The sequence below is a fragment of the Xiphophorus couchianus genome, chromosome 13 (assembly GCF_001444195.1).
Source record: "Xiphophorus couchianus chromosome 13, X_couchianus-1.0, whole genome shotgun sequence".
Taxonomy (NCBI): Eukaryota; Metazoa; Chordata; class Actinopteri; order Cyprinodontiformes; family Poeciliidae; genus Xiphophorus; species Xiphophorus couchianus.
Window position 1 is genome coordinate 18,123,061 of NC_040240.1, and position 12,752 is coordinate 18,135,812.

General features: G+C 38.5%; 1 protein-coding gene across 1 annotated transcript in view; it reads right to left on the bottom strand.

Annotated features, from left to right (window-relative positions):
- The window catches only part of ext1b (exostosin glycosyltransferase 1b), a 150,080-nt gene that overhangs the window by 22,473 nt on the left and 114,855 nt on the right, over positions 1-12,752 (bottom strand). The window contains exons 3-5 of the mRNA XM_028035374.1: positions 10,434-10,541; positions 7,552-7,671; positions 1,789-1,921 (exon numbers count right to left, since the gene is read on the bottom strand). Of these exons, the coding sequence (XP_027891175.1) occupies positions 1,789-1,921; positions 7,552-7,671; positions 10,434-10,541 (361 nt within the window). The remainder of the gene's footprint in view (positions 1-1,788; positions 1,922-7,551; positions 7,672-10,433; positions 10,542-12,752) is intronic.

Consider the following 12,752-nt stretch of genomic DNA (forward strand, 5'->3'; position numbering starts at 1 on the left):
CAGGATGCTTTGAGGCACAGACAGGCTTTTGTACTTTTGGCATCAAGTTTTAATGCAGCATCATAACGTGGAGGACAGATTAGGGCAGCGATCTTTGACTTGTTCAAGCTGGTGAAGCCTCACAATGAAGGAGCGTCTGTTTGCTTAATTCATAAAAAGTTGTGTCATTTGAACATGTTGAGTCCAAATTTCTTCTGTAAAATTGCAGACTACATTTTCCCCAAAGCGATGCAAGGATAAGAGGTTTGTTACTCCAACGCCTGAATAAGACGCCGCCGTCTCATCAGATGGCTGATAGATGAATGTATCTCATGTTTACAACTACTGCTGCCAGGATTTTTAATGACTTATCATGTGAACAAGTTTTTTCACGTCATTTTAATTTCATTTCTTATTTAATGGAAACACTGCAATTGCAATATTGTGTTTTTTCAGACATTAGCAGAATATCGACAAAGATTTGCTTGTAATGGAAACGCAGCTACAGTTAAAGAGTGGTGTTATGAATGACAACAGAGTCTGCAGCCTTTCACTGGCTCTTTGAGAGGAAGAAGAAAAGCCAGTTAGAAACAAATGATCTAGCTTTGGTTTCACACATTTACCCATCAGTGACAAGCCACTTTGTCTCCTAAAAGCCCATCCGTGTTTAATTGCTTCCTCCTTGACAAACAAATTCAGCTGCAGCCATTGTAATCTGTGCCTGTCACCGCATCCACCATTTCCATATCCGGAGTAAAACCTGGCTGAGTTCATTCTGCTGTGTGTGTGTGTTTGTTGCAGCAGTGGATGATGATGGAGTTAGGAAGTCAGGGATGGAGAGGGTTGCAGAAATGTGGCGGAGGGGGGAAATATCGGCTCTGTTGAACCGTAGCGGCAGGAATCTGGCCTCGCCGCAGCATTGCTGACTTTAAACCCAGTGATGGACGGGTTGGTGTGTCAGCAGAACTAATACAGATATCCGTCACGGACCCATTCGTCCATCCCACTAGAAGCCTGACGGAGCTGCAGCAGCAACTTTAGGCCATCTCTTGTTGCCAATCAGATAAAGTTCAGAAGCCACAGCTGGATTTGAACAGAAATGATATGGAAACCGTCTTCTTGGATGAAAACTAATAAAGAGAAAGGGAAAGAAATTCACAGAAAATCTTGGTTATGATTTCAGTTAGAGAAAATATGGGACCTGAGTGGGAAATTTCTGTTTTCCAACATTTTAATTTGGAAAAAGCCACTTTCTGACATTAAAAAAAGAAAAAACCCACCATGAGAAACATTTCTGCCACTTTACTGAATCAGAAATTGTGTATTAAACTACATTGTAAAAAAAGTCTCTAATTTACGATAAAATACCCACAACTGTCAGTATTTTACCATAAATTAAAGGCGTTGTTTGTTTTTTTGTATTTTTCGCAGTGTACAAAATAACATCAATAACAATGCTGCAAGTGGTTTCTGGATGGCAAGTCAAGAACAAAACACTTGTCTTTTCCAGCAGCCATTGTATAGTGAATACATCAGTAAAACCAGCTGACCAAATGTGCTGGAGTTCTGCTTGGGTTGCTAGGTAACGGCACATTGCCCGTCAAAGGTGACTTAGCAATTGGGAGGTTTTTGAAACAGCTCGTTTTCCAGACACCAACTAGACATTAACTTATTCCCAAGTTTGGGTGTTTTTTTAAGTGTTTGGTCTGTTTTTAGAAGCAGCAGAGACCCAAATGGAAGCATAAAATCTGAATTTTGTATAATTCCTCTGCTGTATTAATGCTACTCTGGGTTTTTTGCGTTACTGACCCAGTGTGGCGTAGTAAAAGGGGAAGTCTCCCAGGTATCCGGAGTACTGCGGCAAGGCAAACAGGCCTCCAGGGTGGCTGTTCCACATCAGGCTGCTCCTGGAGCCGTGCTCCAGCACTCGGTCCTGGATTATCTGCAAACAGAAAAAGAAACAACTAGGAAAAAAAATACTCTGCTTGATATTTACTTTCAATGCAGTCCTTTGATGGTCTAAAGCTTTTCTTTGGTATAATCACAACCACGGAACATAAAAGCTTTAACATCAGCATGATTTCAAAAGGAAAACTCTTGCCATTTTCTGAGAAAATAATACCATTTTATCTTCATTTTCATAGCTTGGCTTCTTTGAATCTTGGAAATGTACTTTTAATTTGGAAAGTTTTCTGATCCACTCAGACAGAAAAACAACACAAAACTGCCCCTTCGCACATTTTGCAGCATCCCAGAGAGCACATAAAAATCAAAATTACACGAGTGGATGAAAAGATTTATTGTTAGCCTCTCAGATTATGAAATCATAAAGGACTATCAATGAGCCTTGTAATCACTCCAATAAAGCGTTTCACACAGAGATGAGTTTTCACACAACAAGGAGGTGAAGCAGCTCCAGCTTCCTGCTTTCACACCACAATGTTACTCAAGTGTTTTCAAAGTCAGCTGATGACTTAAAGGTGAAATTCTGCCATTTATCTACAGAGATGGTTAGCTTTGTGGCGTTGCATTTAAAGATTTGTTGTCTAAATGTTTATTGTGATGGAAATGTTTATTCATTATGTCCTCAAGATGTTTAAAACAGACACATTTTAAGTCAATTCAGCTCAGTTTTTCTGTATCAGATATGCGAAACCTCATATATTGGTATCAGAAGTGAAAAAAGATGATCAGTGAATACCTAGTAAATACTCTGAAAGCCACCGTCTGCCCGTTCTTTGTGCAATAAATGAAATTATCACATATATGACTTCAGATTTTGGTATATGTAAATGCTAATCCACACCTTTGTTGCAAAGAATTGCTTAAAATGCAAAAAACCCTCTGCCACACCTTCCACCTCCTTGAATAAACATTTCAAAAGCAGCATAAAAGTATGATGAAAGCATAGCTAAGCTCCTGAACTGCTTGCTTCATGCTGCCTTAAAAGCAGCTATTGAAGATCTGTAGGCCAAAGCAAAGCTGAAATAAGTGTGCGTTCTTGTGTAATATTTCCCAGACAAGCCAACCTGAGGTTAGATCAGCGGCATCTGTGCCGGTCCGTCTCACAAAAAGGAAGCCATGGGGGGGAACGCGATAGCAGGACAATGCAGACGGAGTCATCAGCTGTATCTAAGCGTCAGTCTGTCAGGCCTGCCTCAATCCTTTCTGGGCCCAAATAGAGCAGTCAGTCAAACTGTCAGACGTGAAAATGGCCACCGTTTTCCCCGGCTTCTGCTGAACAGGCGGGCGAACATACAGAGATATTGCTGCAGCGCCCTTGAGCCAAGCTAAATTGAGCCAGTAAAACAGACACAGGTTTGCAGCCATGTTTTATAGCTGCTATTGAATCAGGAGCTGCCTCGCTGTTGGCGTGGAAACTCAAAAAGGCGGATATATAGCTCAGAAAAGAGGCAGAGAGTGAGCGTTGTGATTGCTGTTCTCACTGTTAAAAGCTAATAGAACAGCTGAAGGGAGGGCTGCTGTAATAACACGGACAAAGCAAAACAAAAATTCATCACAGAGGGGAAGTGATGTGAGGAAACAGAGAACAGCAGCGCAATGGAAGTTTCTTTTACTTTTCCCGAGCTCCGTCCCCGAGGGCAGTCGATAACGGTTCGCCTCGGAAAAACAGATTACCCCAGAAACCTGTCGACTTCTCTATAAAAAACCGTCCTGCCACCTTCAAACCCCGCAGCCTTTTACATCTTATGACGGGCAATTCGGCTCGCTTGGCTGCGGCTCCTCCCCCGACGGCGGCCCTCAGTCGGACATGATGGACGACTCAATCTCACCTCAGACCAGCCACAATCAACCAATTAGAGCATGATAGATAAATCCTGCTTCTGCAGACTCGACTTTAATTGGTGAGTTTAATGGGTGCACCAGCAGCCTAGATCCAGCGATACTGACCATGTGATTGGTTGAAATGTTGCCACTTCCTGACGGGAAACACTGCCTGATTGGCTCGCTGTGTAGCCCTTCAGTCAAACTATAAAAAACTGTTATGTCTGTCCTATTGTGCAATTAAATCAGGACTCAAAAGCACCGAATAAACTGCAAGAAATCCATGAAAGCTGAAGTTGCTTTAAAGGTGACCTATTCTGTTTCCCTGAACAGGTTAGGATTGGTCCAAACAAAACATCTTTATTACATTTTTAACACAAAATCATACATTTTAGGGCATCCTGTCACTTTAAATCCAAATAAGCTGCTGCTGGCCACACCCACCAACTCAACATTTACACTCACGTGAAAATGGCTGCAAACAGATACACAATTATACTACTGTACATCTTTGAAAAGCATTAGTAGAGCCTCCTGCACATCCAACAAGAATACAGGAAGTCGTTTCTGGATGGTAAGTCAATAATGAAACATCAGTCTTTTCCAGTAGCTATTGTACACCGCATAAAGCAGTAAAACGAGCTGACCAAACATGCTGCAACTCATGTTGCTAGGTAACAGGCAGTGCCTGCTGATTTGTGACGTTACAATCTGTAGGTTTTTTTTAGCAACTCATTTTCCAGACACCAAAAAACATAAACTTTGTACCAAAAGCAGTTGGATGTTTTTTAAGCACTTTAGCTGTTTTTAGAAGCATTAGAAAAATAGTACAACAATATAAAATTTGCATGATAGGCCTCCCTTATATGAAACAAGTGATTTGGATCAGTACATTCATGTGTCAGAATTGAATGTTCAAAGTTAAAACCAGACAACTATGCATTTCACATAAAATCCAGATATTCTGCTGTGATCATTTTCTTATTCAAAAAAAGGAATTTATTTCTTTACTTGTGTATTTTTAATGTATTTCTAATCTTGCATAATGTCACCCGTGATCCTATTTTCCTTTCTTCTTCCACACCTCTCTCTCTCTCTCTGCAGCTTTTTCTGCAGAACAATTAGTTAGAATTAAGCTTTCAGCCGGCAGCGTAGTTAAAGCAAACACTCCCTGCCAAACACACACAGTGAGTCAGAAGCTGTCGCAGTGTCACCTTGCACTTCGCAGCAGAGTGACGGAGTGTCGGCAGGGTCACGCCCGGGTGCCGCCATGTGTGTCTGGCCGCCTTGACATATGGAGATGTTCCTCTGACTCGGTGTGTGTGAGATCGGTCGCAGGGAGGCGAGGCTTGATAGCAAACATACCCAAGATGTAGAAGCAGATCAAAAGTTTGACTTTGAGGCCACAGATTGGGTTGTGTGCTCTGGGAGTGGGTGGAAATGGGAAGTTTGGATCTGTACATAGATGAATTTCTCCCCAAATTATTGGGAGTTAAATTCAACACAGGATAGTGAACCACAAAAATCTGATTGCTTTACAGAAAAGAAGAGGTGAATCAAGATTTTTCTCTATGATTATAAGTTAGACAGAATGAGTCACCTGTTTATATATTTAATATTTATTATATTTATAATATTTAAATATTATTTGATGAATATGCCCACATAATAACAAAAGAAGCATATTTCTGTAGTATATTGTCAGCCAAATAGATTCATTTGAAGCTTTTAAGTTAAATTAGACAGATGAAAAGATAACGTAAAAGTAAAATGTACTAATTCTTGCTTAAAATGCTAAAAATATTGCAATCCAAACATGAAACATAAAACTATGGTTAGTGTATTTACAACAACATGAATTTACTGTCCTAAAAATTTTGCTGGACAGGGTGTGCCGTGGTGGCGTAGCGGTTAGCGCGACCCGTATTTGGAAGCCTTGAGTACTCGACGCGGCCGTCGCGAGTTCAACTCCCGGACCCGACGACATTTGCCGCATGTCTTCTCCCCTCTCCTTCCCTGTTTCCTGTCAGCCTACTTTCGTAAAAGGGACACAAGAGCCCACAAAAGACCCCCTGGAGGGGTAAAAAAAAAAATAAAAAAATTTTGCTGGACGATAAATTGTCCCAGAAGTTATTGCGATAATCGATAATATTGTTTTCAAGTGCTAACTGCATAATAATGCAAGAACACATTCTCAAACATTAATAAACTTTAAATTCTAATTAACATTTAAAACTGGAACTGGAATAAATTTTAAATATCCAAAATAAATAAATAAAAACAGCAAATAAAATGAATTATGAAGCCTCTGTAAACAAAACTGTCCTTAATCAAAAGGCCAAAGCACCAAATCGACGACTTTTGTCATTCAGCTTTTGGTATAAAGAGAGACAGGAAAGAGAAAACGATGAATGATGCAAATAGAAATTATTGAGGTCGTTTTGATTTACTATATAATTAATTGATTTATTGCTTATTGTAACGGGCCTAGTTTAGGCCTAAAGGCGTACCGATATAAAACAACTGAAACTACCGAGCTATGACTCACCGTCAGACAATAAAACCTGAAGCATCACTTGAAATGATCCTCCAACATTCTGGGATGGGAAGATTTCATTTAGGTTTTTCAACAATGTTAAGATGAGCTCAGCAGACTTGGAACATTTTGTTCTGCAAAATGTTATGACATAAAAATTGATCATTGAGAGATTCTTTTTAAAACTGAGAATTATCCTGTACTTTATGACATTACTGGAGAGGCATTTCTATTAACTGCAGAGAAAGAAACCTTCCTGAGAACTATGAATCGCTGCTAGGATCCTCTGATGATTATAAAAAACTGATAATCTAAAAATCAGGATGGAGTATCAGGGCCATTGTAGACAGAAATAAATTCTGCCAATTCAATTCTGAGAAAATCTCTGCCAAAAAAAGTTTGAAAAGTCAAGAATTTGCTAGCAAACCTCTGAAATGTTGAGATTACTTCCAGAAATCTTCTAGAAAACATAAGGAAAAATTTTAATCTTGAAAAGCTGAGAATTGGTAAAAAAAAAAAATAAAAATAAAGAAAAAAATAAAATGAATCAAAATTTGAGGCTGTTTTTTTCACCCGCAAATTTTCTAGAAAAAAACAGGGAAATTCCTGAGTTTCAAAAATAAAAACAATTTGATTTTCTGAAATTTATCTCAAAATGTCAGTTATTTTCTCGCTAATTTTTGACTTTTGAAGCTCGCAAGTTTTCTTGTTTTTTCTAGAAAATTTCTGAGATTATTCTTGAAATGTCTGAGTTTTTTGGCATACAGTTACTCCTTTTCTTCCTATCTAAAACAACCCTAATACATCATTGTAGAGAACCGCCATCCTTCAATTTTACTACCTTGATAGTGTTATAAAACATTATTCTGAGCACTATAAGATTTTAAGGTCACTGGATTAAATTCACCAAGTTAACAAGAAAGCTCTGAGATTTCCTTGAAAATCTCTTTTTTTAATGTATATTTTGAATGAATATACAAAAAGAGTAAAAATTAAATGAAGATTAAATCATTTTACTAAGATGTTTTTATCAAAGTGTGTAGTATTTCCATTCTCCCTGTGTTTAAAATTCAGCCTGGCCTTCTGTTTGTACTCCAGCTTTATATTACAGTCTGCAGTGACTCTAAAGCCCTCTGAGAGAATGACTGATGAAAAAGGAAGAAGCAGAGAACAGGAGGACACAGAAGGCCAAAGGAGCAGGTGGCTTTGTGTGCACAGCATATGTTTGGATGCATGCCTGGACTCCTCACCTCCAGCGTGGTCAGCACTATCTTCTCCACAGAGGAGAAGTACGCCTCCCAGAGGAACTGAGTCTGCTGTCTGAGCGACAGGATCTTGTCCTGGTGGATGGAGCGCACCGTGGTTGGGATCTGTGAAAACAAGCAAAGTTCAGCGACGCCACAAACACAGGCAGGAAATTCAACAGATGAAAAGCAAACTACAGTGCATTGTTTAATTGGGAAATATACTTCACTATACAGTAGACGTTTTTTCACGCCTGATAGTCCGGTAGACTCGATTTGATTGGGTTTGTTACATTTTCAGCTGCTGCAGTTTGATTTCTCACCCCACTGTGTCAAAAGAACCAAATTAATTGAAAAACCTGTTCCCCTCCTCACCTGTGGCGGCGCTGCACGAAAAACTATTGAAGGAAACAACATGAAAAACCCTGAGCGCAACTTCCTTCTTTACAAAGTGTAAACAAAAATAGAGTAACATCAGATTTCTTTTTTCTCTTTGGTAAAAAACCATGAGTCATTTCTCTTGTTAGCGCTAGACTAGCATGTTTGTTTTGGCTGTATTTACCCAGAATGCTATGCATTTTAGTCTGCTTCCTGCTTCCTCCAGTCGGCTTGGCTTTTTACATATGAATTCGAACCGCACCAGAGTTCACTTCAATCGAACCAAGACCAGTTTTATTTTAGATCAATGCAACAGCAAAAACAAGTAAATTTCAAATGGAGAAAGACTGACAAGAATGTGATGTATCACAGTTTAACTTAAAATGAGTTGTTTATAATCACATAAAACAAAATAAATCATGCACAGAAAATGTTGTATCATACTAATGTAATGACAAATGCGATCCCCTATATATCTTGTAACTTGTAAAATGGACCTGCGCTGTACTGCTTAGTGAAAACAAGGCATTTGTGTCAGGAAGCTTAGGGCTGTATTTAAGGTTTTCCTATTTTTTTCCCCTCTTTTTGTGACTTTAAAAGCCTAGAAATACAACAAAAGTTGAAAAAAGATTAACTTCAGAGCTGGCAAAGAAATATGTAAGCTTTGAAACCTCTATTTTGGCTTTGAAAGAGACAAAACGTTATGTTTTTTTATGAATCTGCTGTTTTTACCTTTGAGCAACACTTGAGATGTTGATGCTTGAAGCAGCAGGTCAAGTCCTGTCACTCAGGATTCAGCTCAGGTCAAGAGTCAAGCCTTCATTTCTGTAACTCTAGGAAGGCTTTGGCATTTTGGGAGAAACTTTAATTTGCTTTTTAGCTGTGAGCGAGATGGCAGGATCCAGCCTGCTGAGCACCAACTCTCATTTCACATCCAGGTCTCAGCAAGAAAACTAATACGGTATTTACCAAAATGTCAGACTTCATCTTTAAATTTAACCCCATCAGGTCTAAAGTGTTGATTAGCTGGAAAATATCCAAGCAGGATCTTCAAAAGATCCTTGGAGAGTTTTTATTTTGGTTTACGAATAAAACTGACAATAAATCAATAAGAATATATATTGTGATTGATACGTTATCAATATAAATAGATAGGATGTCTTGTAGAATATTCACACTGCAAAAACACAAAATCTTACCAAGTATTTTTGGTTTGTTTCTTGTGCAAATATTTTATTAAACTTGAAATAAGACAAAACTAACTTAAAGGTAACTTTTTAGCAAAATATAGAGGCTTGTTTTAAGTAAATAATTCCTTAATACTGATGAAAAAAATTATTTTATCCATAGGCAGATAAATTAACTTAGAACATGGGAAAAATTAACTAATAATCTGCCAACGGAACGCGTACATTTCGTCAATTTTAAAGAAATTATTTACATGAAACAAGCTTCTATATCTTGCTCAAAAGTTACTTGTAAGTCAGTTTGTCTTATTTCAACTTTACTGAGATATTTGCACTAGAAACTACAGTAGACAAAAATTACTTGATGAGATTTTGTGTTTTTGCGTCGCAATAAGTAGAATATTTACTGACCTATAATCCTGACCCGCACAGTATTTTGGGAGATGTAGGCAGAGGAAAGTTAGTGGAATCAACTAACTCACTCACTCTTTGGTTACCTAGCAACTGCCTTTTCAGTAACTGGCACAGTAGCAGTTTAAGGTTTCTCCACTGTGCCTCATAACTGCTTACTAGTAAAAAAATAACGGCATGGAGTGAAAACTGTGCCAGTTTGACAGTATTTTAGGTATCTAAAACAAAAAACTAATCAATATTTATCAATAGTTACGTGTCATTTAAAAAGGAAAACATGGGAATGTATTTTATTTAAGAACGAGACAACAAAAAGAAATTTTAAAGGCTACGAATAAGCACTTGATCTTCAAAATAAGCCTTTTATAAACAAATTGAAAGCTCTGAATATCCAGCATTTCCTCTACTGTGTCTATCATTAATTAGTAGCACATAGTCATTAATCATATGTACTTTAATATAACAATAGAAACATAGTTCTATGTACTCTAGCCATTATATCTTAATTCATAACATACATTAGAAGAATAATCCAGGATGGCTTAAACACATTCGGTGCTGCACACACAGAGTTCCTCATGCCAAACAATATTATCACGTACTTCATTCAAATTAAGATTTAATGGGCATGTAATTACTTTTCTCCCTATGAAGCACAGGCAATTCCAACCAAATTCGTTGGCTTGGTCTGTTTACTTGCCCTCTCATAACAATCTGAGGCGTGGTGAGACGTTTTGAGGGACTTGAATGCTGCTGGAGTTTTTCTTTATTGATAGCCACCTCATCCTAAAGCGAACCAAACCTGGATCGGACTGACAGCCCGGGTTTGGGTTCGACTGCTGATTTGTTGGGAGCTTTCAGGTGACAGACAGAGGAGGCGATTTTGTGCGAGAGCTGCACATGAGCCGGTACCTGCAGGAGGAGTCTCTCGTCGCCGATGACTGCGGCGGTGTTCCAGTCGATGATTTCAGAAAAAGGAAGCTCCCATCCGTTACTCAGCATCACCGGCACACACGCAGCCTGAGACACACAAAAAGGGAAGCCATGTTTTTTTTAATCTGTGATGCATCAATGTGGTTTTTCTGCAAAATAAGCTTGCCTATCTTTATGAGATTCCTAAATATGAAATATGGGGGAAGAAGTGTAAAGGTGACCTAAGTTTAGTCTACGTCAAAGCTATACCAAACATGTTCAATACATTTTTTTGCACAAAATTATTCTTAGATAATGAGATTTTAATTTGCCGAATTCTGGTTTTTGAACTCCTTTTAGGGCGTCTTGTCAGTTTAAATGCAAATAAGCTGCTGTTGGCCACGCCCCCCAACTTAACGTTTACACTCAGATGAGAAAATGGCTGCAAACAAATGCAAAGTCAACAACAAAACACTTGTCTTTTCTAGCAGGAAGCTGTAAACACCAGCTGACCAAACGTGCTGGAACTCAGTTTTGGTTGCTTGGTGATGGGCCGAGTTCCGCTGGGGTTGCTAGGTAACACTCTGGGCTTAACTGGGGTTAGTAGGTCAGGGGCAGCCTGGTGACTTGTGATGTAACTTTGGGAGGTTTTTCAAACTGCTGGGTGTTTTTCATGCACTTTAACTACATTTAGATGCAACAGAAACCCCAATGGAAGTACAAAAATGCACAAAATGGGAATTTTGCATAATAAGTCCCTTTGATTTTCAGGTTAGATCCATTCAAGTGCTGAACCATTAAAGCCGGTAATGTTGGGCATTCCCAAACAACTCATCTTCAAGGTTCCTATAGTTAAAACATTTATAAGATTATTTTAATAAAACAAAATGAAAATGAATGAAGGATGGACAATAAAGACAAACAGACCAATGGATGAATGGACAGACAGAGTGTATTATAAGCCTGACGGGCCACCAGGCTTTACTTATGCCCCCATCAGGCTAAGCATTGCTGATTTATTTGGGGTTTTTTTATGTTTGCATTTTTTAAGATTTTATGGTTGGTGTTCAGATTTTAATATTCCAATAACACATAATTCTCAAATTATATTTTCAAATTTCCTGTCAACGTTAAACATTTTTTAACTAAAAAACAACAAGCAAAAGCACACCCAACCGCCAGGCTTAGGAAGTTATCTGGAGGAAACCTTGGACATATGGACGAATAAACGAATGGATGATAGAAAACTAGATAGATGGAAAAAGAGATGGACAGACGAATGGGTAAATAGAGAGAAAGAGAGCCGGATAGAAAGATGGATGGCAGATAGATAAACTGACAGATGGATGATAAATGGATGGATGAATGGATAAATGAACAGACATATGTGTAAATGAACAGTAAACAGATGTATGAATGAACATATGAATAAGCAGATGCATAAGCTTTTAGACGAGACAAAAATAAACTCTGAAAATACAAATATTGTAAATGTTTTATCATTATTCAGGCCTGAATAATGTTACACATGCTGGGATCACAGCAACGCAATATAAAACAAGAGCTCTGACCCAATACCTGATGAATAAAAATAAGACACGTGTACAATCCAGATCAGGAGTAATATATATAGGCCCAGAGAGCAAACATGTATCTGTTGATATGCTGTGGTTTATTATTCTGCAGTGAAAACAGAAGAAATAAAGTTGAGAAAAAACACCAAATTATACAACATTTGATCCCACAGCAGCAACACACACAACGTCTGAGATGTTTAAAAAGAATATCTTAATTACTTGGTTGGTGTGTGTTTACTTGATTTATAAAAGATCTCTAAATCATTCACAGGCTGCAAAGTAATAAATAAATAAAAACAAACAAACAAAAAAATCAATGAGATGGAGCGCGCTCAGAGCGTTTAAATTCTTTGAACCTAATATCAAGTGTTCAGCCTTTGTGTGTGGCTATTTTCTTCTTCTTCAGTTTGAAATGGTAACATCAGAAGTGGGAGAGTTTATTACTCAGAGGTGGTGAGCTGCAGGATTGATGAGGAGAAAAGGGAATATAAAAAATAAAAAGATCAAAAGCCAAAAGGAAAGTGGATACACAGACTTAAAAACAGATGAAAAGCGGGGAGATAGTGAGGCTGAATGTGACCTTTGGCAGAGGGATGCAGGGATGGGCGGAGAGCTGCAGAGAACAGGTGGTGTGTGTGTGTGTGTGTGTTGGTAGTTTGATGTAATGACAGCCCTGTCACTCCCGGGTCATAAAGGTGTCGTCTGAAGCAGCGCCGGCCCCTGGGCTCCACAGATGTGGCGG